Source organism: Equus caballus, chromosome 4 (genome assembly GCF_041296265.1).
Source record: "Equus caballus isolate H_3958 breed thoroughbred chromosome 4, TB-T2T, whole genome shotgun sequence".
In the NCBI taxonomy this organism is placed as follows: domain Eukaryota; kingdom Metazoa; phylum Chordata; class Mammalia; order Perissodactyla; family Equidae; genus Equus; species Equus caballus.
In genome coordinates this window covers 14,572,506-14,600,366 of record NC_091687.1, presented here as the reverse complement: position 1 = coordinate 14,600,366, position 27,861 = coordinate 14,572,506, and the positions used below count along the sequence as shown (strand labels likewise).

General features: G+C 39.6%; 1 protein-coding gene across 16 annotated transcripts in view; it reads left to right on the top strand.

Moving 5' to 3' along the window:
* Positions 1-27,861, top strand: part of COA1 (cytochrome c oxidase assembly factor 1) — a 112,619-nt gene that overhangs the window by 2,958 nt on the left and 81,800 nt on the right. For 5 of the 16 annotated variants that reach the window (XM_023638973.2, XM_070265519.1, XM_070265521.1 and 2 more), the window contains exon 1: positions 18,903-19,009. Coding sequence is in view for 2 of the 16 variants with exons in the window: in XM_070265511.1 (XP_070121612.1) it covers positions 18,682-19,009 (328 nt within the window). In the remaining 14 variants the exon portion in view is untranslated. Of the gene's footprint in view, positions 1-4,412; positions 4,582-12,638; positions 12,851-14,040; positions 14,128-18,100; positions 18,180-18,533; positions 19,109-19,236; positions 19,344-27,861 lie in introns of those variants that run through there. The other 11 variants (XM_070265512.1, XM_070265511.1, XM_070265510.1 and 8 more) reach the window with 11 other exon arrangements.

Here is a 27,861-nt window from a genome sequence, read left to right as displayed (position 1 = left end):
TTGTCCATTTAGCTAAAGGTTTGTCAGTTTTGCTGATTTTTTCAAAGAACCAACTTTTGGTGTCATTGACTTTTCCTATTGTTTTTCTATTCTCTATTTTGTTTATCTCTGTTCTAATCTTTATTTCATTTCTCTTCTAGCTTTGAGTTTAGTTTGTTCTTTTGTTTCCAGTTCTTAGGTTGTAAAGTTAGGTTGTTGATTTAAGACCTTTCTTGTTTTCTAACGTAAGCATTTATAGCTATAAATTTCCCCCTTAGCACCACTTTTGCTGCATCCCATAAGTTATGAAATGTTGGCTTTTTGCTTTCATTCATCTCTAAGTATTTTCTAATTCCCTTTGTATTTCCTTCTTTGATCCAATGGGTGTTTAAACGTGCATTGCTTAATTTCTACAATTTTGTGAATTTTCCTGTTTTCTTTTCGTTGTTGATTTCTAATTTCATCCCATTGTGGTCAGGGAAGATACTTTGTATGATATATCTATTATTTTAATCTATAATAATAGATTAAATAGATTTAATAATAATCTATAATTGAGACTTAATCTGTGGCCTAACATATAGTCTATCCTAAAAAATGTCCAATTGAGGAGAATGTGTACTCTGCTGTTGCTGAGTAGAGCGTTCTGTGTATGTATATTAGATCTAGTTGGTTTATTGTGTTGTGTAAGTCCGCTGTTTCCTTACTTATATTCTGCCTGGTTGTTCAACCCATTACTGTAAGTGGGATATTGAAGTCTTCAATTATTACAGTAGAACTATTTCTCCCTTCGATTCTGTCAGTTTTTGCTTCATATATTTTAATGGTCTGTCACTTGATGCATAAGTGTTTATAATTATTATATCTTCTTGCTGTGTTGAACCTTTTATTAATATATAATGTCCTTCTTTGTCTCTTATAAACTCTTTTCATTTAAAGTCTATTTTCTTTGATATTGTTATAATCACCACTGCTCTCTTTTGGTTACTGTTTTCATGGAATATCTTTTTCTATCCTTTCAGTTTCAACCTGTTTGTGTCTTTGGATCTCAGATAAGTCTGTTGTAGATAGCATGTAGTTGGATCATGTGTTTTTATCCATTCTGTCAATTTCTGTCTTTTGATTGGAAAGTTTAATCCATTTACATTTAAAGTAATTACTGATAAAGAGGGACTTACTTCCGTCATTGTGCTGTTTGTTTTCTATATGCCTTACAGCTTTCTTTGTCCCTCATTTCTTGCATTACTGTCTTTTTTCTTTAGTTGACTTTTTGTAGTGAAATGTTTAAATTCCTTTCTCATTTCCTTTGTGTATATTCTATAGCTATTTTCTTTGTGGTTACCATGGAGATTACATTTAACATCCTATAATTATAACACTCTAATTTGAATTTACACCAGCTTAACTTCAATAAGATACAAAAACTATGCTCCTTGACAGACCTTTCCTCACCTCTTTCATTTGTCGATGTTACAAAATTCTATCTTTCTACACCATGTGCTCCAAAACACAAACTAATAATCTTTTTAAATTATGTAGAAAATAAGATTTGGAGTTACAAACCAAAAGTTACAGTAATAGCAGCTTTTACACTAATAATAATTTTTTCCTAAAATATGTTAGTCTCTTAAATCATGTAGAAAACAAAAAGTGCAATTACAAACCATTGTTATAACAACTTTTATAATTTCCTATATTTACCTTTATTGAGATTTTTTTTTTTAAAGATTGGCACCTGAGCTAACATGTTGCCAATCTCCTCTTTTTTTTTTAAGACTTTATTTTTTTCCTTTTTCTCCCCAAAGCCCCCTGGTACATAGTTGTATATTCTTAGTTGTGGGTCCTTCTAGTTGTGGCATGTGGGATGCCGCCTCAGCGTGGCTTGATGAGCGGTGCCATGTCCGTGCCCAGGATTCCAACTGATGAAACACTGGGCCGCCTGCAGCGGAGCACACAAAATTAACCACTTGGCCACGGGGCTGGCCCCTATTGAGATCTTTATATGCAGGGTCACTTTCTAATTTTCCTCATATATGCAGTTGTTTTTATGTTCTAGTCTTTAGTCTGGCTCCTAAAAGGGGAAAAAGCAAAAAACAAAAGAGGGGGAAGGGCATTGGCCCTCTAAATCCCCTGGAAGTCACTTGAGTTAAGGAGGAGGGGGTTGCAACAATGAGAGGTGCAATGACAATGGCTGCCCAATTCTTTGTCTGCACCTCTGTGATCATAAGCAGCAATCAGTGATCAGTGCACAGATCCCTGAGGAGAGGCTCCTGCAAGGAACACATGTGCAGCTGCCTGCTGTGAGCTGGGGATGGGGGATGGGAAGTTGCTACTGTCCTAAGAGCTGAAATTGACTGAAATTAATGGCAATTTACCAATCAAGTCTTCTTCCTGGAAGTTGCAAGCTTTCAACAGACTCCAGAATTCCAAAATAGTTACTTCAGACAGATTCTGCCAGTGCAATGGTTGTCCAGGTGGGGAGACAGATTTCTGGTGCTTCCTACTCCACCATCTTTCCAGAATCAGGGCTCTGACCTGTAAGGTTGACTGGCATTTCCCTCAACAGAGTTCTCACCCTTTATCCTATGACCTGACAAGCCTGCTTAACGAAGGGAGATTGTTGGGTGTGGAGAGAGAAAGCAAGTCCTTTTTTTTTTTTTTTTTGCTGAAAAAGATTTTCCCTGAGCTAACACCTGTTGTCAATCTTCCTCTCTCTTTTTTTTTCCCTCCCCAAAGCCCCAGTAATTGGATATTCTAGTTGTAAGTCCTTCTGGTTCTTCTGTGTGAACTACAGCCACAGCATGGTTACCGACAGATGAGTGGTGTGGTTCCACACCTGGGAACTGAACCCAGGCCACCAAAGTGCAGTACGCTGAACTTTGATCACTAGACAATCAGGGCTGGCTCAAAAGCAAGTCTTTTTATCTTGGCTTTAAATTTTAATCCCCAGCCCATACCTGTCTCCTGAATTCCATACTCCTTTATTCAGCTGTCTGCTTAATATCTCCTCTTGGATATCTGCAATACATGTCAGTATTCACAGGTTCACATCTATGCCCCTGATCTTTTCCCCAAAACTTATAATTCTCATACCATTGGCAACTCCATCCTTCCAGTTGTTTATGCCAAAAACCTTGGTGTTATCCTTGACTCATTTTTCTCTCACATCCCACATCCATGAGTCAGGAAATTCTGTTGGCTGGACCTTCCTAGAATTTCTAGAGTCTGATTACTTCTTACCCATACCTCCATCATCTCTCGCCTGAGTCACTGAAGCAGTCTCCTCCCTGGTCTTCCTGCTGTTTATCCCCATGCAGTAGCCAGAGTGACTTCGAAAAAATTGAAAGATCGTGTGCCTGCTCTGCTCAAACCTTCCTATAGTTTCCATTTAATTCAGAGTAAAATTCAAAGCCCTTACAAGGCCCTTCATGATCTGCTCTTCCAATACTCCCGCAACCTCATCTATTACTATTCTCCCCTTGGCTCACTCTGGTCCCGTCACTCTGGCCTTCTTGCTATTCCTCAAACAATGCAGGAAGTCTTCTCCTGTAGGGCCTTTGCACTGGCTGGTCCCTCTCTGGAATGCATGTCTAATTTCCACTCTTCCTGATCTTTGCTCAAATTCCACGTCAATGAGAACTACCCTGACCACTCCATTCAAAATTACCACCTGCCCTGCTCCTGACTTCCTTAGTTTGCTCTATTTCTTTCCATAGCACTTGTCACCTTCTAATACACTCTATTATTTATTTATTTATTATGCTTGTTGTTGATAATCTGTCTCTTCCATCCACCTGCCCCTACCCCTCCCTACTCCTGCCTCTTGGGCCATGAGATCGCCTTTCTTGAAAAAATAACTGCCGCAAAAGGGATGTCATATTTTCACTGGCAAGGCCTCAACCACAATTCAAACCCTTGGGTCTAAATGTGAGATCACTTCAAACAAACCACATGGAGAAGAGGTAATTCCCCGAAATGAAATGCTGGATTCTTTTACTAGGAGAAGAGATGCTGGCTAGGCAAGACCCACAGATGTTCACTTGCTGAATCAGACTAGCATACCCAGAGGAACTTTGGGAAAGCCTGTGAGCGGGGCCACACATGTCCTTGAGTGTAGAGTGTAAGGATGGAGCTGCCAACACTCTAACTTTCTTGTAATGATGTGTTATGAATGTGTTAGTTTATATATCTTAATCCTTGTGAAGACTGATTTTATGCTCAGTTTCCACTCCTTTTTTGTGTAAGATCTTCCCGTTGTACAAAGTAGTAACTCTCTCTAAACCAAAGGACTTTGTGGTAGGTTGAGGGGCAGTCACAGGCTGCCTTAGGCCACAAGTAACAGAAAACCCCCACTCAAACAGCATTAAACAATAAGGAAGTATGCTAGGCTCCAGCTCCATGTCTCTGTCATTCTCTTTGCTCTTTTTTTTTAGATCTCCAAGGATATAAGAAGGCATCACAGTAGAGACAGGATTTGGTGACGAAATCTTTGATGAATTCTTGCTGTGCTGTGAGTTCTTCTCCTCCCCATCGGAGTGAAGCTCCAGCCTATTTCCCTCATGTCATGCCTACAGGCTTCCAGAAGACTAGTTGAGGAACTTGGTAAGAGTCAGTACACTTGGGAGACTCTCTGGGCTGTCATCTGCCTCCCACCTGGGAGAGACAGGCTGCAGACAGCTAGGGTGGCAGAGCCAGCAGCGTGCTGCTGTGCTGGAGGCGGTCAGCACACAATGAAGGAGGAGTCACAGGACGCATTTGTGTTTCCAATGGATCAGGTGATGCATTTGTGTTTCCAATGGATCAGGTGTAGGCCATGCAGGAGAGAGAGTCCCCTTGGGTCCAGTCCATAAAGCTGCCTGGGAGGGCAGAGGAATCCCCTCAGCAAGAAGCTGGAGGTTAATGTCAGATTTGCAGGGGCTGCGGAAGGGGTCACAGTACGTCTGCTCAGGGCAGGAGAATTGCTGGAGAGAGGTCCTCAGTGATGGTCATCTCCAAAGAGTTTATGAAAATCCCAGTCAAAAATTAAGATAATGTATGTACATGTCGAAATGTTATAATAGGAACTGTTCAATTAGGCTCCATTTACTACCCCTTGCCAGATGGAACCCTTTCAGGATCACCCTCTTTCCCAGAATCAGCAAGTTGCCTATAAATTCATTTTGCTCCATTGCAGATAGTTTGCAAGTGAGAGGTATTTTTTTATTTGCATTTTATTCCATCCTAATGTCAAAATCTGTATGATTTTAAAACTCAGAGATGCTGAAGCCTACTTCTGGTCCCTTACTGGAAATGCAGAATCACTGAGCTGATTGGAGCTGTTAAAGATTTGGGAAACCTCTATTTAAACCACTGAGTTTTCTATTTCCCTATGCCTTTCCCAATACAAAGGTTCCTATAGCCTTAGCCTCACCTGTGATAAGTTCATTTTAGAGCCGATCAAAGCATGTTCAGTTACCTCATTTGTATAAAACTGGTATAATAATACCTATGACACACAAATATTGTGAAATTAAATGATATATTGTATGTAAAGTGTCTAGCAGTATTACATAGTTTTCTGTTGAAAGTGGGAGAAAACTCCATCTACCATGGCTTAAAACAAAAAGGGCATGTATTGGCTTGTGACAATAACAAAATTCTAAAGGTAGTATTTTAGCATTGGTTCCAGGAACAGCTGGACTCACATCTGCAAATTAAGTTCCAGAACCTGGTTTCTCTGTCTACCTCTGTCAGCTAGTCCTTGTTGGCTCAGTCCCTGGACAGAATCTCTCTGATGGCCACAAGAGGCATTTTTTCATATCCTCTCAAGTTCAAGACCAGTGGTAAACAGTATCTTGCTTTACTCTCAGAGCCCCATAAAGTCCTTGATTCTAAGTAGATTACACACCCTTCTCCGGGTCCGTCACAAACGCAGAGGATTGCCGTGATTTGATCTGGGAGGACTAGGACCTATGCTCCAGACAAAGCATGTGGACTGAGTAGGAGGAGGCAGTTGTCTTGAGAGATACTGGAACAGTATCAAGAGGAGGAGGAGTGGATCGGGGGTAGGTAGAAACACTAAATGTTCATGCACCAGCTCTGAGGACAACGCCTGCTAAGCAATCAGTATTAGCTACCTCCTTTCAGTGTCTTGTACCTCCAACCCCTAACTCGGACTTCCTTTTGGCTCTAGTGAGAGTGCTGACTTCATTAGGGCAGATGCTCCTGGCATCCGCCAGCTCTACTCTTCCCTCTACTTTTAAATTCTTGGCTATGAACCCAACCAATCTGCCAGACCCGTGTGTGGCAAATCTCTGCTGGCCCAGTTCTTCTGCTCTCCAACTACCTGGCAATATGCTTAGTCATTAAGATCGTCATCAGTTTGTCACTCTCAGCCAGTTCACTCCTCCTTCAAGTTTCAAGGTTGCCCCCTCAATTCTGGGACCTCAGGACGTGGTAAAGTATTAACCTCTTCGTGATTTTCATGACTTTGTACATTTAGGCTTGTCCTTACTCGTTGTCTTTCCAAATTCAAATCTTAATTGTGATTTAAGCCATGTATGGAAATGTATCCATCTCCTATCACTTGCATTGGAAAACTGGACTTTACTACTTTTTTTCTTTTTTCTTTTATTTTTGGTGAGGAAGATTGGCCCTGAGCTAACATCTGTGCCAGTCTTCCTCTATTTTGTATGTGGGACGCCGCCACAGCATGGCCTGATGAGCAGCGTGTAAGTCTGTGCCTGGGATCCAAACCTGCAAACCCTGGGCTGTGGAAGCAGAATGTGTGAACTTAACCACTATAGTGGGCTGGCCCCTGCATCTCATTTTCTTGTTGTGAAAAAACTGGTTCCCCACAACACCAACGTACTTACTTATTTGATTTTATTCTAAAACACACACATAGACATTAAATATTATATATATAAATTATTGTAATAGCTTCAAAATAGCAATATTAGTACAAATACAAAGCTACTGAATCCAGTGTAGGACTTCTTTGCAGGTAATTTTTGTCTTCAGATGTACAGTCAAAATATAGTGCTTTAAAGTCATGATAATTTTTCTCAAAGTGGTTATACCACTAATTTTGTACAGTTAGGTTCATTTGTTGAATTTTTGCTTTGAATGAGTTTTCTTTTTAAAATTTAATTTTGATTTTTCATTATGTATAATATATGCTTGTTTCCAAAATAAAAACTATAAAATCTGGTATACTACAACTAGAAGGACCCACAACTGAAAAAAATATATATACAACTATATACTGGGGGAATTTGGGGAGAAAAAGCAGAAAGAAAAAAAAAGAAGAAAATTGGCAACAGTTGTTAGCTCAGGTGCCAATCTTTACAATAAACAAATAAATAAATAAACAAATAAAATCTGGTGTATTCAGATGCCTAGCTTTCATCCTTGTTTCCTTTCCTCTGTTCCTTCCCGACTTGCTTTAAAATGATTAGATTTTATCTATCTTTTCCCAAAATACATATTCATCTCTCTCTCCCCCTCCCCCATTTCCTATACAAAATTGACACTACATCCTGGAGATCACCCCATGGCCCAATGAAGAGATCTTCATTATTTCTTTTTACAGCTGCACAGAACTCCATTGAATAGATGTATCATAATTTATTTGACTAGTCTCCAGTTAATAAGATATTTGAGTAAGACCCAGTCTTCCACTAATACAAATAGTGCTAAAATAAGTAGCTTTGTGCATATTTCATTTCATATTTTTAAATTTTTTAATGGCAGTGTCATCTTCTGTCAAGGATATGCTAGGTCAACAATTATTTTTTTACTGTTGGATATTTTGACAATTTTCTAGTTCTTATTATAAAGAATGCGACAGTCAACATCTCTATGCATAATTTTATCTCACTCTCTCTGATTATTTCTCTTTTAATCTATAGATTATATAAACCATTTTATTATCATGATGAACATCGAAAATATTATGCTAAGTGAAAGAAGCCAGTCACAAAGATCACATGTTGTATGATTCTGGTATGAAATGGCTGGAATAGACACATCTACAGAGACAGAAAGTAGATTATTGGTTGCCTAGGGCTGGGAGAGTGGCTGGGGATATTGGGAAGTCACAGCCGAGGAGTGTGGGGTTTCTTTTCGGGGTGATGAAAATGTTGTAAAATTGATTGTGGTCATGGTTGAACAATTCTGTGGATATACTAAAAGCCATTGAATTGTACATCTAAGTGGGTGAATTATAGTTAATTACATTTCAATAAAGCTGTTAAAAATAGGATTTTATTAATTATGCCTGCTGCTTTTCTATTCTCTACCTCATTCATTTCTGCTTTTATCTTCATTATTTCCTTCTTTTGCTTTCTTTTGGTTTGCTTTATTGTTTTCTTTTTTTAAGGAAGATTAGCCCTAAGCTAACATCTACTGCCAATCCTCCTCTTTTTGCTGAGGAAGATTGGCTCTGGGCTAACATCTGCGCCCATCTTCCTCTATTTTATACATGGGACGCATACCACAGCATGGCTTGATTAGTGGTGCATAGGTCTGGGCCTGAGATCCCAACCGGCAAACCCCAGGGTGCCAAAGTGGAGTGCGTGAACTTAACCTCTGTGCCACTGGGCCGGCCCCCGCTTTATTGTTTTTTTTCTTATTTTTTATCTGGGAATTTAATTCATTTATTTTAATTTTGATTAATAATAGTGTTTAGTGCAATGAATTTTCTTCTGATCCCTGCTTTACATGCATCCGTAGATTTCAGTATGCAGTGATTTCATTGCCATTTAAAAAAAATTCTATAAATTCAGTTTGTATTTCCTTTCAAAAGTGTTTCATAGGAAGTTTAAAATATGAATCTAAAGTGCCCGGTTAGGCAGCACATATACTAAAATATGAATCTAGAATTGTAGGTTGACGGTTTCTTCCCTTTCACCACATTAGAGATGTTTCATTTTCTTCTGGCCTCCATTGTTTATGAAGAGAAACCTGCCCTCCTTCTTACACTTGTGTCCTTTTCTTCATCTCTCCGCTTTTAAGATTTTTTCTCTTTGGGTTTTTAGCCCTTCTATTATAACGTGCCTAAGTGTGGTTTTCGGAAGGTTCTGGGGGATTGCTGAGCTTCCTGTATCTGTACGTTACTGCTTTTGCTATTGTTTTTAATCAGATTCGGAAGGTTTTGGCTAATATTTCATTTTTTGGCTAATTTTGGAATATGAGATGTTTCTATCTATTTGTGGGCATGTCTTTTTAGTGTGCCTTCATTGTCTAGAGGGACGTTATTCTGCTCCTTACTCTCTTCTTCTCATAGTAACTTTGGGTGAGATTCAATTGTGCAATATATTTGCTTGCTCATGTTTCAGTGAGGCATTTCCCTACTAGTGGAGGAGATAAGGTACGCACTGTCCTCACTCCTCAGTTCTAGAGCTCCCTCTCCTGGTGTTTTCATAAAGTACTCCTCCTCCCGCTGTGATCGTACCTTGTTTCCTCACTGTTCCTGACCTGCTCAATTGGCTCTGCTCAATTCTCCTTCCAGCAGTTTCTCCTTATTGTGGGCTTTGTCCTCTAAGAAACCTTTGGTCCCCTAGAACTGAGAGTTCACAGGCTCAGACCACTCCAGCCCTCCTGCTCTTACTTGCGACTTGGAGTCTGCAAAGCTCCACTCAGTTTTGGCTGTTCTCAGATGGGCCTTGTGAGCATTTCCGAGAATACCTACGGTAATGGGGGCTCTTGAGCTCCCACGGCTATCAGAAGACCCTCTGTCTCTTCTCTGCTCCCTCCTGCACAGCTGCTGACACGAGTGAGCTTTGTTACTGTTGACGTTTGATGCCTACCCACTCAAAATTGAGACTTTGCGGGAATACCCTGTCAACCTACTTTGTTGTTGATGTTGTCTGTAGGTTTTTGACTTTCCTACCCTATTTCCTGTTTGTTTTTATGGGAGGCTTTAGAGAGATTAAAAAAATATGGTACCGCTATCATTTTCCCAGAAGATATAAAGAGAAAAAACATATTATGAAAGTTTTTTAGAGTTGTCTTCATACTTGAAATATGGTTAAGAGAGAGGTTTAGAGCATCAACTTTACTCACTCTTGAATTGAAACCCCAGTTCTGCTGTTTATGATGTGACCTTGTGCAGCTGATTTATCCTTAGTCTGCTTTGTTCTCTGTAGGGATGATGTCCAAAATTCTTAATAACTGATATAGTCCAGGTGCTGACTGAGCACAACAAATGCTATGAACAATCAAAACAGATGGCTTTGAATAACTGGTTCAGCTGGACCACTGTGAATTGGCTGAAGATCAACACTGCTCATCCCTAAAACGGACTTATAAATAAATATGGCTTGAAGTTTTGTGAGGAATAAATGCACTAAATATGTGTAAAAGGTATTTGTCACAGAGCTTATGACATAGTAAGCACTTAATAAACACCATTTATTACTATTTATCAAAAGTTGAGAAGCACCAATATACTCTGTAAACTTTTTCTGGATGCTCTCTTGTCTCTCTTCGTCCTATCGGCTGTTGTCAATGAGCACTGCATTCTCTGAGATCTTGTAACACTGTGTTTAGATCACCAATACAGCATTTTATCACATTTTATGGTGTTTAGTGGTAGAGGATGGAGCGATGTTTTGAAATATCATGACAGCTTCTGTTGCTGGATCATAGGGATGGATGTTTGGTGGGTCTCAGAGATGGAACCTGGTTGTGCCTAAGGTGGTGGTTGTGGGGTTGCAGCCGCAGGGTCTTATGGCATCACCTATTTATCAACTAGTACAGAAGTATTTTGATATCTGGCAACCAATAGGGCTGCACTGGTGTGCTCTTGCTGAATTTAAGCTCTTAGCATAGGTTGCATCTTGCTTGCTTGGATAAGACTCCTTTGTGGCTAGGAACTTAGTCTGACCTGGATATGCAATCAATATTGATTTGTAATAAGGTTAAAAATATGCACACACATAAAAGCAGCAGTTAAAAGGGGCAGCAGTGGTGCAGGGGCAGATAACAATCTTAGAGAAGGAAGGAATACAGTATTTTCAGAAAAAGTTTCCACAATAAGGGGCCAGCCCCATGCCTGAGTGGTTAAGTTCGCGTGCTCCACTTTGGCAGCCCAGGGGTTTGCTGGTTTGGATCCTGGGTGCAGACCTAGCACTGCTCATCAAGCCATGTTGAGGTGGCGTCCCACATAGTACAACCAGAAGTTTCTACAACTAGAATATACAACTATGTACTGGGGGGGCTTTGGGGTGAGAGAGGAGAAGAAGGGGGAAGAGCAGGGGAAATGAGGGGAGGGGGAGCAGGAGGAGTAGAAGAAGAAGAAAAGATTGGCAATAGATGTTAGTTCAGGTGCCAATCTTTACGGAAAAAAAAGAAAAAGAAAAAGTTTCCACAATAAATACCAGAGATGAGGAAGAATACCTGTGCCTTAGCAGTGGAAGAAAGGATCAACAAAGATACACTGAAAGTAAGTTTTTAAAGCAAAGACAAAAACCACTCCCACCTGATGGTCACAGTTGCTTTGTAAAGTGTTTGACAAAATCATCTTCCAGAGTAAGAGGGAAGAAGAATTGGACAATAGAAATTTAAAGACAGTTGGTTTGTAATTAACTTGGTATAAATTGTCTTGGAAAATCTGACTACTAAATGAAAAGATTCATGAGAAATTTTAAAAGTCCAAGCTGAAGATGATACTAAGTTTCTCACAAAATAACACTGGGTATGATTAAAGCTATATATTTAAGGGAAAAGACAGCATGCTTGCCACAAAATTATAGAGATGGAGAAGAGATTAGTGGTCGACAGGGGTTACAGAGAGGGTAGGGGGCAGGAAAGACAGGAATGACCCTGGCTGTGAAAGGGGAGCACCAGGGATCCTCGTGATGCAATTGTCCTGTATCCTGACTGGGGTGGTGGTTACATGAATCTAACCATGTGATGAAATTGGACAGAACTTCATACATGCACACGAACACACACACACAAATGAGTGCATGGAAAACTGGTGAAATCTGCATAAGCTTGGTGGATTATGCCAAGGTAAATTTCCTACTTTGATATTGTAGTATAGTTACAAAAAATGTTACCATTGGAGAAAACTGGGTGAAGGGATGCAGGACCTCCCTTTTTCAAACTTTCTGTGAATTTATAATTATTTCAAAATGAAAGTTTTAAAAAGACAGCATACTTGCAAATCCATGTAAAGTTTATATAATTTTAGAAATTAGCTGCTCCTTTTTTTTTTTTTTAGATTGGCACCTGAAATAACAACTATTGCCAATCTTTTTTTTCTTTCTGTTTTTCTTCCCCAATCCCTCCAGTACACAGTTGCACATATTTTAGTTGTGCATCCTTCTAGTTGTGGCATGTGAGATGCTGCCTCTGCATGGCCTGATGAGTGGTGCCATGTCCGTGCCCAGGATATCAACCAGCGAAACCCTGAACCGCCAAAGCGGAGCTCATGAAATTAACCACTCGGCCACGGGCCGGCCCCTGCTCCTTTTCTTAACTCTGCTTTGCCTCACAGTATTTCTTCAGGTGGAAATGTCCTCTCTTCTTTTGTCTAAATCCTGTCTTTTTAGCACATCTTCCAGGAAGCTTTACCTAATTTACTTTTTCCTTGTTCTTTTGTTGAGCAACTTGATAAATCTTATATATAACCTGACTCTCTCCAAATTTGTTTCTCTTCCCCTCCTAAGTGGACGGTGGTTGTTGGGTCACACAACCTGGAATGATGAAATCATTACTCCACCTGCCAGCAGCTCCCTTCAGCAACGGCCTCAGTTGGAGAGCGTGGTCTCACCCAGGGTCATGTTCTTTTGCTGGAGTGGCCCACATCCCATGACTGACCTCTGGCCTCATCTCAGGATATCTTGGAAAGTTCATCCCATCTTCAGAATTTTTAATGTTTGTACGATCTGTAGTAATGACTCTTCTTTCATTGCTGATATTGTTAATTCATGTTTTCTTTATTTCTTGATCAGTCTAGCTAGCAATTTATGGATTTTGTTGATATGTCAAAGATCTAGTCTTTGGTTTTGTAAATTTACTGTCTTTTATTTCATTGACTTCTGCTGTTATCTTTATTATATCCTTCCTTCTACTTTCCTTGCCTTTACTTGCTCTACTGTTTCTAGCTTCTTGAGGTGGAAATTTAGATCATGATTTACAACTTTCTTCTTTTTTAAAACAAGTATTTAAAGCTCTAAATTACCCCTTAAATACAACCAAATATTTAGAGGTTTTCCAGATATTTTTCTGTTATTTATTTATTTTTATTGAGGAAAATTAGCCCTGAGCTAACATCTGCTGCCAATCCTCCTCTTTTTGCTGAGGAAGACTGGTCCTGAGCCAACATCCATGCCCACCTTCCTCTACTTTATATGTGGGATGCTTACCACAGCACGGCCTGCCAAGTGTTGCCACGTCTGCACCCGGGCTCCGAGCTGGCGGACCCCAGGCCACTGAAGCAGAACATGCGCACTCAACCAATGTGCCACCAGGCCAGCCCCTGTTATTTATTTCTAATTTAATTCCATTATTGTTAGAAAACATAATGCATGATATCAATCTTTTTTTTAAAGATTGGCACCTGAGCTAACAACTGTTGCCAATCTTCTTTTTTTTTTCTGCTTTTTCCTCTCAAAATACCCCCAGTACATAGCTGTATATTTTAGTTGTGGGTCCTTCTAGTTGTGCCATGTGGCACGCTGCCTCAACATGGCCTGATGAGCGGTGCCATGTCCGTGCCCAGGATCCGAACCGGCGAAACCCTGGGCTGCTGAAGCAGTGTGAGAACTTAGCCACTTGGCCACGGGGCTGGCCCTCTGATTTCAGTCTTTTAAAAGATTGAGACTTGTTTCCTACCCTGACGTATGGTCTATCTTGGTGAACAAATCATGTACATTTAAAAAGAATGTGTATTTTACAGGAGTTGAATGCAGTATTCTGTAAAATACCAATTAGGTCAAGGTGCTTGATAATGTTATTCAGATCTTTTATGACTTTACTAAATTTTTATGTAGAGCTTCTACTAATTGCCAAGAGGGGAGTGTTGAAAGATCCAATTATAATTGTGAATCTGTCTATTTCTCTTTTCAGATCTGCCAGTCTTGCCTGTGGTGGGCAGCACCTGATGTCTCTGCAGTTTTGCAGCCTTAGAGAGTTCAAAAGACCTGCTCCATATGTGTGCGTTTCAGGTGTCAGCCAGAAATATGGCAGTTTATACACAGAATTTGGTCTTCTTCCTCTCTAACTTCTCTCCTTTTGGGGATTTCCTTTCTTGGATTTTCTCCCACTTTCCAGCTATTCTAGTTGTCCCAAACTCTGTCTTCTGCTTTTTCAACCCAGTAAGTCTCAGGGCAACAACAGGGGCCCGCCCTCAAGCAAAACGCCATAAAAGTGGGAAACTCACTGAATCCCATTTCTTTCTCACGAGCACTAACACCTCTCTAGTAAATGGCTTCTTTTGGTGTTCTCCCGTCTCTTCAGATATTTTTTCTATTTGGTCCAGAGTTTGCAGTTTTTCCCTGTAGGAGGGTTGGTCCAAAAGGAAATACCTGGTTATTGCTGGAAGCAGAACCCCTTATTTAACCCCTTATTGGTGTCCCCCCACCTCTTTTTGATTGATCAGTTTAGCTAGAGATTTACCAATTTTATTAATCTTTTAAAAGAACAGCTTTTCTATTCATTTGATTTCCAAAATTATCTTTCTTTCCTTTTCTACTACTTTTGTTTTTCCCAATAATTTCTTAAAGTGGAAACTTAAATAATTTAGACTTTTCTTCCTTTCTAATATGAACACGTAAGGCTATAATTTTTCCCTCTAAGCACTGCTTTAACTGCATTCCACACCTTTCAATATGTGTTTTTATTTTTATTTAGTTCAAAATATTTTCAATTTCCCTTGCAATTTCTTCTTTGACCTGTGGGTTATTTAGAAATGTGTTATTTAATTTCAAAATATTTAGAATTTTCCCAGATAGCTTTCTGTTACTTATTTCTAATTTAATTATATTGTGATAAGATAACATATTGTGTATGATTTCAACCTATTTAAATGTATTGAGATTCCTTTTGTGAACCAGCATAAAGCTGAATATTCTGTACACTTAAAAAAGGTACATTTTGCTTTTTACAGTGTGTTCTGTAAATATCGATAGGTCAAGTTGGTTGATAATGTTGTTCCAATCTTCTAACCACTTACTGATGTTTTTGTCTAGTTGTTCTAACAACTGCTGAGATGAATGTTAAAATCACCCACTACAATTGCTGAATTTTCTAATTCTCCTTTCAGTTTTTGTTTCATGTATATTGAACCTCTGCTATAAGTTGCATACAAATTTAGGATGGTTATATCTTCTTGATGACCTAACCTCTTTATCATTATAACTGTCCCTATTTTTTACAACCAGCATATTTGAACAGATACAATTCCCTATAACAAAACTATAGTAGATCCATGAAATTTCCTATGACAAACATAGAGCAAGCATAGACTTTGGATTAAAGATGACATTTTGTAAAAGATAATAAAAAGCATTCCCAGGGTAAAAAATCAGGATATCACAGAGGACTTTCTTGTAAACAAACTAGTCAGGACTCAATTTCATGATGATAGTATATAAGATAAGTAAGAAAGAACATTCACCCCAACCTAGTTAATTTTATTAGTGTCCTTGAGGCAAATATTGTCTGGTTTGCGTTTACTTTTATGACAAGATGTAATGGCATGCTCAATGCTTTGTTTTCTTAAAGGCTCTGTGTTTAATTCTTCCCTATTCTCTCAATAGCTGGCTACGTCCTTAACATGATGATAGATATCTACCTCAGTCCCCTAAAGTAGCAGCATGCTTAATGGGAAAATTCTAGAGATATTCCATTAAAGACAGGAATAAGACAAGGAAGCCCACTGTCTTCACAATTATTAAATATTTTTACTGAAAATACTAGAAATGCAATTAGATATGAGAAATTAGAGGTAAAGTCATGCAACGTATAATGAGGTTTTGGTCAACGACGGACTGCATATGTGACGGGGGGCCCATAAGATTGATGCCATATAGCCTAGGTGTGTAGTAGGCTATACTGTTTGGGTTTGTGTAAGTACACTCTATGATGTCCGCACAACGACGAAATTGCTTAACGACGCATTTCTCAGAATGTATACCTGTCGGTAAGCGATCTATGACTGTATAAAATTTGGAAAGGATTAGGTAAAACTCTCACTGTTTCAATGATATGATTGCAATCCTAGAAAATATAAAAGAATAAACTCCAAACAATAGGGCAACTTAGTAAGGTGGCAGAGTAAAATATTACTATGCAGAAAATGATATGCCCATGTACATAAAAAACTACCATGTATAGTAACTCCATTCAGATTTGATAGTTCCACGCTGCTGCCAAAAGACTGGATATGCTGGATTGGCTCCTGCTGTTACTGAGTGCATTTCTCAAAGTGACCATCTCACCACTTACTAGTACCCCTCATAGACAGCGTTATAGCCAACCCTCCTCCACTTTCCACCTCCTACCCTTGCCCTGGCTCCTTAGAAGTTAAGAGGGAGGTAGAGAAATAGATTCTTTCCTTAAATATACAGAAAAGAGAGTATGAATCAGACAGGATATTCTTGGCTATAAGAAATAGAATCGTTGTCTCAAGATTACTTAACAATAATAACTAACATTTTTGAGTACTTAAAACATTACCTGCACTATTTTAACTCATTTCATCTTACTATCTCTATCAGAAAACAATAAGGAGACACTACATATCCCTACAAGAATTTCACAAAGAGGTTGAGCTCCAGGCTTAGGATAATATTTCTATCACTTTGTTCAGTTGTCCTCAGCATCAGCTTTATTCCCTTGTGGTAGGGAAGACAGCTGCAGTAGCAGTGTAGGCTAGATGTTTCCATGTCAAGAGGAGAATGTGTTAGAAACTTTCTCCTAAGCATGAAATGGAAGTCCTTCTCCTTCATTCTGATTGAGCCAACTAGCACCACTTGCTCATCCCTTAACCAATAACTATTCCTAAAGGAATTCTGTATGGTGATTGGTTTAGATTTAATCAGTATCATTTTCTAGTGTTGGGAATAGGGTGGCTATCTGAACAAAATGTGAGTTTTGTTACAAAGGAGTAAGAGGGGAATAAATATCGAATACATACCAACATTATTCACTATAGAGTATTAAACCATATTAAAACCATATTTAAAATTTAGATCAAAACTTTAGTGGATCTAAGTCCAGTGATAGAAACGTAAAATTCTGAGTTTTCAAGCAAATGGTCAAAGTCTATTTGATGCTTTCTTTTTACAAAGTAAACACGTTTCTCTTTCTGGTATGGTATAGGAGCTAAGTGATCCAGGGTTCATTTTGAATATTGTATGAAACACATATACACAAAACCTCATTAGCTTTTTGTTACTTGATTTATTCTATGAAATCTCCAGCTTGGTGTAAGACATTGCAATCAGTCTCTTTATTTGGATTTTAAGAAGTCAATAATCAATGTCAGATCAATGAAGATTACTTAATGGATGCCTATTTTTTTTTTCTTTTTTTGACGAAGATTAGCCCTGAGCTAACATCTGCTACCAATTCTCCTCTTTTTGCTGAGGAAGACTGATCCTGAGCTAACATCCATGCCCATCTTCCTCCACTTTATATGTGGGACGCATACCACAGCATGGCTTGCCAAGTGGTGCCATGTCTGCTCCTGGGATCTGAACCAGAGAACCGTGGGCAGCCGCAGCGGAACGTGGGGAACTTAACCGCTGCGCCACCAGGCCAGCCCCTGGGTGCCTATTTTATTTCTTAATTTCCTCTGATGTAAGAAACCATCCAAATAGTCCTTCTAGTTCAAGCACCTCAACATCTGATTAGTTTCTATTCATTCTTTATAAAAGAGCTATTCTGGGGATCCATAATTTAATGACAGGCCGCTTTGATAATGTGCTGTTTTAGCCAGTCGACTCCAAAGTGATGGAATGTATGCATGGCAACCTATTTGTTGCATGGGTAGAAAATAATAGAACTTCTATTAATATTTTTATTTCACCTTTTTGAAGTTCTATTTCTTGCGAAAACCTTACAGTATGCATAATATATATCGATATCATACATAGTACACGTATATAATCTTCTTTTCTCATAGGGATGTGTGATCAAGAGTTTGAAGACCACTGCCTTGTATTAAACCTGATTAGTCTGGTTATGGAGCACATCAAATTTAGGTAAGCCAGCAATCGTGTGACTCATTGCTTTGTGGAAGAAAGGTACTTGGACTTTGTTTAACATTAAAAATGTAAATGATGATGATAATAGTGGTGATGATGGCAATGGAATTAGCAAGATGAAAATAACAGCTAACGCTTATTGAATACTTACAAAGTGCCAGACTATTCTAAATGCTTTACATTCTCGTGACAAATCTGTGAGGTAAATACTATTATTATCCATCTTACCACTAAGCTCCATAAAAACAGAGACCATTAGTTTTTTCCTACCCCTGCATTCCCTGGAGCACAGCAGGCATTTCATAACTACTTGGTGAATAAAATAAAATTTAGTGTTTCCAAACTTCTCAGCCGAATAGGGCAAGATGGACTTCAGTGCCAGAACGGGGCTCAGATGGACCATGGTTTCCCGTCCTTGGAGGTTGGCCGAACCGTCAGATACTTGCGAGGAGCAATAAGCCAGCGGGTTAAACTTCCTCAGCAAGCCCTCCCGGACTGAATGTATATGTTGGGGGCTAACGGGACGCATAAACACAAAACGTGGGGATTTGAGGAGACGAACTCCTTCCCAAGGCGAGTCCGAACGTCCCGGAACCTGAAGCCAGGCCGCCCAGGCGATCTCAGCCTGGGACCAGCCGCTCGCAGACCCTCGCTCGGCCCTCCGCCATCAGCTGGAGCGTTCCGACGCTCTAGCCCGCGAGGCGAAGACACCGGAAGTCTCGACTGCTCCGCGCTGGGCGGGCCCGCCGCGGGCTTTTCCCACGCACTCGCCACGTCCGGAAGGAACCGTCACGCCTTCTGCAGCGTGGGGCTTCTGTCCCTGACAGGTTAGATTTCCCCCGCTGGCCCCCGGAGACTGAGCCCCGTTTCTCCTATCACCAGAAGCGCTTGTTCCCGCACTCCGGGCGGTCGCGTTTGTGCGCCGGGTGAGCGGCTGCGAGGGGAGTCCCCTCAGGGGTCACCTCCCGGCGGCTCGCGACCTCCCTCCGCTGCATGGTTGGCGCCTGCGGCCGGTGGTGGGCTCCGCGCCAGGGGAGGCTACAAGGTGCCCCTTGACCCCGGAGTTAGGAGGCCGTGTGTAGCTGACGGTGCCCGCGCCCTGCAGTCCCTCCTGAGCGTTCACAGCAGCCCATTTATGAAGAGTTGGGTCCTCCCGCAGAGGTGAAACTGGCACTTTGTTGGTACCAGGTCCTGAATTACAACGCTAAGGAGGACCCTGCCCAGAGGGTTGTACAAAAGAAGTTTTTGGCTCAGTGGTCATTATAATTTTTGTCTCCACACCTGAGCTCCATACAGGCTGATTCTTTATTTTCAGTGTGGGGCGCGGGGCGCGTGTCTGTGTGTGTATGAGTGTCAGTCTTTGTGTGTGTGTGCGCGCGCGCCCCGTGCTGTGTGTAATTTTAAAAATCCAAAAAGATTCTTACATTTTGTTATTTGCGTCTCCTCATATCTCCCCCCAACTCCTCCCCGTTCTCACCTGTGGACAGAATAGCAACACTACTTACGCTTTGCACATTGAAAACGCAGATCTGATTGTGTTATTCTCAGAATCTCACTGGTCTTCCCATTGATTCAGGATAATACAAATTCCTTAGTCTGGCATCAAGAGCCTTCAAGATCTTGCTTCTGCTGACTTTTTCTGTCTCATCTCCTTTTATGAGAAACACACCCATACATACACCCTGTATGCTCCCGCCGTGCCAGCCTGCAGCAATTTCATCACTTTGACTATGATAAAGTTTTATAATGGTTTACCCACGTTTTGAAATTTATTTTTCCATTCAGTCAGAATTTATTGAATTCCTAATATTGCTAGGCACTGTTTTAGGAGCTGGGGATATAGTCTAAGAAAAGATGCAATCTACAGACCTTTTAAAAAGTAGCTTAATTGAGATGTAGTTCACATACCATAGAATTTACTCATTTAAAATACAGATTGATTTTTAGTTATTCACAAAGTTGTACAGCCATCACCACAATCAATTTTAAAACACTTTCGTCACCCCCAAAGCAAGCCCTGTGCCCGTTAGCAATCTGTTCTTATTTCCCCCATCCCACCCTACTTCTAGCCCCATGCAAGTAGTGTACTAATCTACTGTCTATATATTTGCATATTCTGGACAATTCACATCAATGAAATCATACAATATATGGTCTTCTTTGTTGGTTTTCTTTCGCTTAACCTTCATGTTCATTCATTTTGTAGTATTACTACTTCATTCCTTTTTTTTTGCTAGGTAGTATTTCATTATATGGACATACCACCATTTATTTATCTGTTGGTCAGTTGATGGACATTTGGGTTGTTTTGGCTACTATGAATAATGCTGCTATGAGCATTCATATACAAGTTTTTGCACAAACATCGTTTTCATTTCTTTCTTTTTTTTTTAAATGATTTTCTTTTTTTTTTTTTAAAGATTTTATTTTTTCCTTTTTCTCCCCAAAATGCCCCAGTACATAGTTGTATATTCTTCGTTGTGGGTCCTTCTAGTTGTAGCATGTGGGACGCTGCCTCAGCGTGGTTTGATGCGCAGTGCCATGTCCGTGCCAAGGATTCGAATCAACGAAACAAGGGCTGCCTGCAGCGGAGCGCACAGACTTAACCACTCACTCGGCCACGGGGCCGGCCCCATTTTCATTTCTTTTGAGTATGTACCTGAGAGTAGACTTGCTGGGTCATCTGATAACTCTGTGTTGAACATTTTGAGGAACTATCAGACTGTTTTCTAAAGCAGCTACACCATTTTATATTCCCGTCAACAGTATATGAAGGTTCTGATTTCTTCAAATCCTCGTCAACACTTATTATCTGTCTTTTTAAATTCTGGCCATCCTAATGGGTGTGAAGTTTGTCTCATTGTGGTTTTGATTTGCATTTCCCTGATGGCTAATGCTATTGAGCATCTTTTCATGTGCTATTAGCCATTTGTATATCTTCTTTGGAGAAATGTCTATTCATATCCTTTGCCAATTTTTAAATTAGGTTATCTGTCTTTTCACTGTTGAGTTATGTGTTCTTTATATATTCTAGATACAAGTCCCCTATCAGATATGTGACAGTCTTGTAGATTATGCTGTAGTTCCTTTCAATGAAAAGCACGTGAGGTTAGTATTTACTCTTCCTGGAGACCATATTATAGGTCTTTGAGGGTAATTCAGAGACTGAGTTGAATACAACTTCTATCTCTGGAAGACCGGGCCCAGGAAAAAATGCTGTGAAGAACTTGTGAGCAGCACTTTAAGATTTGAAAAGTGAAGCAGGGGGAAATAGTTTATAGTCTATTCCCTATTGAGTTTTGTCTTTTCTTTATTGATCTGTAGGAGTTCTTTGTGTAGAGATATTAACCCATTGACTGTTACGTATGTGGCAGATATTTTCAGCCTATTTGCCTGTTAACTTTGTTTTATATCTTTTACTATACTAATGTTTTGAATTTTTATGTAGTCAGGACTGATCGTATTTTCCTTTAAAAGACTTCTGGGTGGTAGTTTGGGGTATTAGGGTAAGATACTGGATATCTTAAATTGCAGGAATTACAGAAATTGACACAGTAGTTCCCTGGTTAGTATGATGTCTGAGTCCCTGGTACCATATTTAACTTTATAGCGTTCATTATTTCAGACACTGGTGGCTTCCTCTCTGCCTTGAAAAATATGCTATAACCTGCCTCGGCTTTGTTGGTTCATTTAATTTTCTATGTCAAACAGACTCCTAGAAGTTATTCCCTTATTCATCTTTAGTATAGTGCATTAGATTTGTGAGAGCCATACTGGATAGTGGTCATCAAGTAGTAGGCACTTATTTCATGCTAACAGAAGATTATTGGAAGATTTTGTGTGTACAGAGCTTGAATATAACTGTACTGGTTCTATATTGATTGGGGCAAGCTTGGAATACTAGTTTTATAAAATCCTATTAACGTTATCTTGCTATTTGTTTTTCTCATTTCATTGGTTTAATGGTAGTAGTAATTCAGATGTTTTTAGGATCTCTGAACATTTTGAGAAACTGAGGAAAGCTATACCATAGCTCTCTAGAAAAAGTTCCATCTCTAGGTACAATGTGCGAGGCTTCATTATTTCCTTATGGCCTGATTTGTTAGGAAGACCCTGTTTCTTGCTTCAATATTTGTTTAAATTGTGGTAAAATATAGGCTGGCCCGGTGGCTCAGTGGTTAAGTTCGGACATTCCGCTTCGGTGGCCTGGGGTTCGCTGGTTTGGATACCGGGTGCAGACATGGCACTGCTTGGCAAAAGCCATGCTGTGGTAGGCATCCCACATATAAAGTAGAGGAAGATGGGCACGGCTGTTAGCTCAGGGCCAGTCTTCCTCAGCAAAAAGAGGAGGATTGGCAGCAGATGTTAGCTCAGGGCTAATCTTCCTCAAAAAAAAAAAAAGAGAAAATAGTGGTAAAATATATATAACGTGAAATTTAGCATTCTAACTATTTTCAAGTGTACACTTCAGTGACATTAAGTACCTTCATGTTGTTGTGCAACTATCACCACCATTTTCTTCAGAACCTTCCTCTTCCCAAACTGAAACTCTGTACCCGTTAAATAATATCTCCACATTCCCCCCACCCCCGCCCCAGCCCCTGGCAACCACCATTAAATTTTTTGTCTCTGAGTTTGGCTATTCTAGATACCTCATATAAATGGAATCATACACTATTTGTCCTTTCATATCTGATTTATTTCACTTAGCATAATGTCTTTAAGGTTCATCCATGCTGTAGCATATTGCAGAATTTCCTTCCTTGTTAAGGCTGAATAATATTCCATTGTATGGATATATAACATTTTGCTTTTCCATTCATTAGTTGATAGACATTTGAGTTGTTTCTATCTTGTGGCTGTTGTGAACCGTGCTGCTATGAACACTGGTACACATATCTGTTTGAGTTCTTGTGGGCGTACATCCAGAAGTAGAATTGCTGGATCATAGGATAATTCTGTTTAATTTTTGAGGAACTGCCCATATGCTTCAGTGTTTTTTGACATTCACATAAAATATGAGATTTAAAAGAACTGTGTAATTTAGGCATGTATTGTCACATTTACTTTTCTGAAAATATAAATTCAGAGAGCCATCTCCTAACTGAAGGGATGTAGAGGTTTTTGTCTTAGGACTTGGAGATCTTTGAGTTCTAAAATTATTAGAATTCACACTAAATAAAAGGTTTACCTGGATCGTTTACCAAACCCTAAACTTCTTTATGATTCAAGCTCTTGGTTTTTTTGTTTGTTTTTTCTTAATTCTCCCTATGTTTTTAGTCTGTTTGGGCAAATTACCCGTGATGGCAGAGGGGATTTTGCACACTTGTGTAGTTCCAAAGGTTGGGATTGCTCTGTATCATTCTGCTGCTCTAGTTGGATACTTTGGCAGTTACTCTGGTTTTCTGTGAATACTGCTGCTTCTGATAGGCAAATTCCACCCCCACCCTCCACCCCCCGCCGTGCAAAGATAGCCATCTTATTAATTAGTGAACAATGGGAAATGACCAACATTATTCTTTTTTATTACTGTACCATTACTTCTCAACTATGTCTGATGTTGGAACTCTTAAGTTGTGGTACTGGGATCCTTCTCAACTGTGGCCTTCTTGAGGTCAGTGGGGAAATGCAGAAAACAGACAACAGTATGGCTCAACCAAATCTTAGAAAACTGACATCTCATGCTGCCTGCCAGACTCTCCGTACCCACCCCTCGACCCCTCCAATTGCAACGTCTTTCATAAACTCCCTGTTTAATATTCCCTCTTCACTGTTACAGCCCATGCCCCATAGTACACAGCAAGTCAGCAAGTGTGTTACCAGGAGAGATGGGAGGAACAAGTGTGGTTAATGTGACTTTTGCTCTCAGTTTGGGTCCATTTGTCATCTGTGCTCTCACCTGGTCATCTCTCTTCTTGTGGACTCTTGGCACCTTATGGCATTTGGCATCTACAGATGGACTAGTAACCTCCCTAGAAGGATTTGGATGCTCCAGACTCTTGGAACTTCAATATAGCTTATGTTTATATGTTACTTCCCCAGCATCCAGCAAATACCAAGATTACATAGATGCTGAGCACCCAGCTTAGCCTGTTCATGCCTCAGCTTTTTGAGGGAGACAAAACACAATCACATAAAAATAACTTTACAAAACTTCTTTGGAGGTTACCAGAGTTGGAGATGAATATTGATTCCTAGTTTTTGGTAATAAATTACCTTTCATCAGACCTGTCAATGCTAGAGACAAAGTGATTTACGTCTAGTGTACATTGGTAGCCTTTAGAAACACTTCCAGGTCCATATGTAAATATTTCAACATGCTTGTGTCAGATTTGGACCTTTCTCATTTTATTTGGGCCTCAGACTTTGGGTTATAAATGGCAAAACTGTTGAATTTTATGTGAATACTTTTGCATTCTAACTTTTTATGATTTTTCTCCTTTCTATAAACAGGTGGCACTATCTTTATCCTCTTATTCTGTAATAGTCTTTAAAAAATTATCATATAGTAAAATTGACTGTTTTGCCTTTTGGTTTACTGTTCTATGAATTTCAACACATGTATAGATTGTGTAACCACCACTATAATACACCTCAAAAACTCTCTTATTCTGTCTCTTCTTCATCACACCTTTCTCTCATCGAAGTGACCACAACCGAAAAGTAAATGTCATTTGTGCTTTTTATTGTGGGAAGCAGAATGGTTGCATCCCTGCCTTTTCTCTTTGTTAATGGTTTTTTATCCAAGTGTGATAGACTAGAAAAGATAAAATCAATATAGTCCCTTTTCGTTTTCTTTCAGAAACTCACAAACTTTCTCACCAACTTGGTTGGGAATAAAAACGTTTTGCTAGTGATGTCTTCCAGCAGGTGGCAGTGTTGTGCTATAGTAGGACATATTAATAAAGATTGTGATGCTTCTTAGCTGGAAAATAATTGCTTTAAGTTTTTAATTCAGAACAACATTAATTAAGAATTAACATTTAACTCTCGAATCTATTTTCTTGAATCTATTCCAAAATCTGTCTTACTCTTGTAATGTTCCTAACAAAGCAATCTGTGGATAAAAGTATCCCGTCCTTAATACTTTCACGTGTGTTTTCCAATGGTCTTAGATGTTTGCACAGTTAGAAGTTTAGCTCTTTCCTTATGGTTAACCTTTGTGGCAAGAATAACTCCAGTGTTACGGATGAATCTGTGAGTCAGAGAATCTTATCAGAGAGACTTGAGGTGTTTTCTATTCCAGTCTTCTCTAGCATTTGTAGAAACCCCAACTATAGCATCCTTCACAATTGGTGGTGTTAATTCATCAGCAAATGGAGCAGATGCAGAAGAAAGATACAGATTTTGATTGCCAGCATCCTGAGTTTGAGGCTTTAATAGAGATACTCAGTGAGAAATGATGACGTGGAGCTTGTGAGGCGTTCACACTTAGATGATTCATGTGTTTTCAAACCTAACCCACCCAAAAAGTGATTCCCTTTTTCCTTATATTTCTAGCAACTTACATCTGGCACTGTGTACTTTCCTGGGACCTGGGACCACCGTTTATCGAGAAGCTCGTGCAAGATATCTGGGATCGTCTTTAAGGCCTCTCAGCATTCTCTTGATTCTACCTTTTAGGTAGAATTTCTCAAATGTGGTCACTTCATCTCTACCTCTATCGTCCTAGTCCAAACAACAGTTATCTCTCACTTGGGTACTGCTTCCTAATTGGTCTACCAAAGTGTGTTAATGCCTCCATTTTATTTTTCACACAAAAGCCATTTAAAAAAATATAAAATCTGATCATGTCCATCTCCTGCTTGATTCTTTTCTATTATTTACCATTATACTTAAAATAAACCTGAAATGTTTAACTTGACCCACAATGTTCCTCCCTCCCATTCCCACCCTGGGATCTGCCCTCTGATCACTGCTACGACTTCCTGTCATGCCACTTTTCCCTTGTTCAGCGTGCTCCATCCTCTCTGGTGTCCTCTTTGTTCCTTGATTGGAGGAGGTGAGGAGAATAGAGGCAGGGAAACGTGTTTTTAAGCCAACATGCATTTGAAGTAAAGAAAAAATGCTTACTAATATATTAAAGTTTATGGCTTATAGGAACATTTTCATAACAATCGGGAACCCATCACTGGTCACTTTTCAAGTTCTCAAATTAAATCTAGGGATAAATGCACATCTGAGTGCACATTCTGTATGGGGAAAATATATATATTCTAACTGAGAAAAGGAAATTTGGGACAAGGGAGCCATTACCTGTTATATTCCAAGTGTGGATAATCCTTTACATTTGGTAGCTTTCATTCAGTGCGCCTAAAATGACTTTATTGTTGTAATTTCATCTTTCTAGCATTTAATTATGCATTAACTTGGCTTTTCATGTGGGTTAACCTTGCCTCAGCAACCATTTGGACCACACAACCATCTAGGGCTTAAATGCTCTTAGTGGCATCCCCAGGAAGTGATAGTTGTGCAGCCTGTTCTTGAGTTTCTTATTTCCGGAGGCGGTTCATACCTTCTTGGGAGAGTTTTGTCTGTTGAGGAATTCTTCTCTATCTCGTGCCCAATCTCTGGCCTGCAGTTTTTCCATACTGGTTCTAGTATTCCTCGGAGGCATAGGGAACAAGCCTCACTTCCCTTCCCCCAAGCCTAACTTCTTTTCTAATGCCCGTTAGCTACTGAAGTAGCTGTTGTAGCTCCCAGAGTATTCTTCTTGACAAATATCCTCACCCTCAACTATTTCTATTTGTATTCCCTATTCTGGGCACTTTTCTACTGATTGTCCTCTAGTCCAGTGTTTGAAAGTGTGATTTTGGGGCTACCTACATTGGAATCAACTAAGACACTTGTTAAAAATGAAGATTCCTGTGGGATTAAGATAGTGAACTGACTCTTCTAATTTTGCTCCCTGTGGAAGCCCACTAAAACTATAATAAAGATCCAAAGGACAAGAACATCAGGAAAGGAGACCATACAATTTGGAAAACTGAAAGCCTAAGAATGAATGGAAATTAACTTAGATATCCAAGACTCATGAATCTTAAATTGGCAGAGGGAAAAACTGAAACGAATCATATTTACCCTGTAAATCCTCAAAACCTCAAGAACTGGCATTACCAATATCTCTGGAAATTGGGATACAAGGGAGTTAAAATAAGAAAGATTGGAATATTGCCGGGGAGTAACTCTCCCAATGGGTCCTCTTCACCTTGGGTCAAATTCTGGAGGTTCAAAGCAGATGATCTCTGGATAAAGTATCATTTCCACATAGGCAGGCATTCCTAACGTTTCTTAGGAAATTTATATGTTTATTCAAATCCCAAGTCCTGAGTAAAGTCATTACAAAGTATATAATACAGTATATAATACAGTGTTGTTAACTATAGTTACTATTCTGTACATGAGATCCCCACAATTTATTCCCCTTAAAACTGGAAATTTGTACCCCTTGACCAACATCTCCCCATTCCCCCCATTTCCCACCCCTTAGCAAACACCATTCTACTCTCTGTTTCTGTGAGTTTGGCTTTTTTAGATTCCACGTATAAGTAATATCATACAGTCAATGTTTTCCTCTAACTCTTTTCACTTCATATTGCTCTCATGGTCCATTGGTATTGTCCCAAATAGCAGGATTTCCCTTCTTTTTTAATGACCAAATAATATTCTTCCGTGTGTG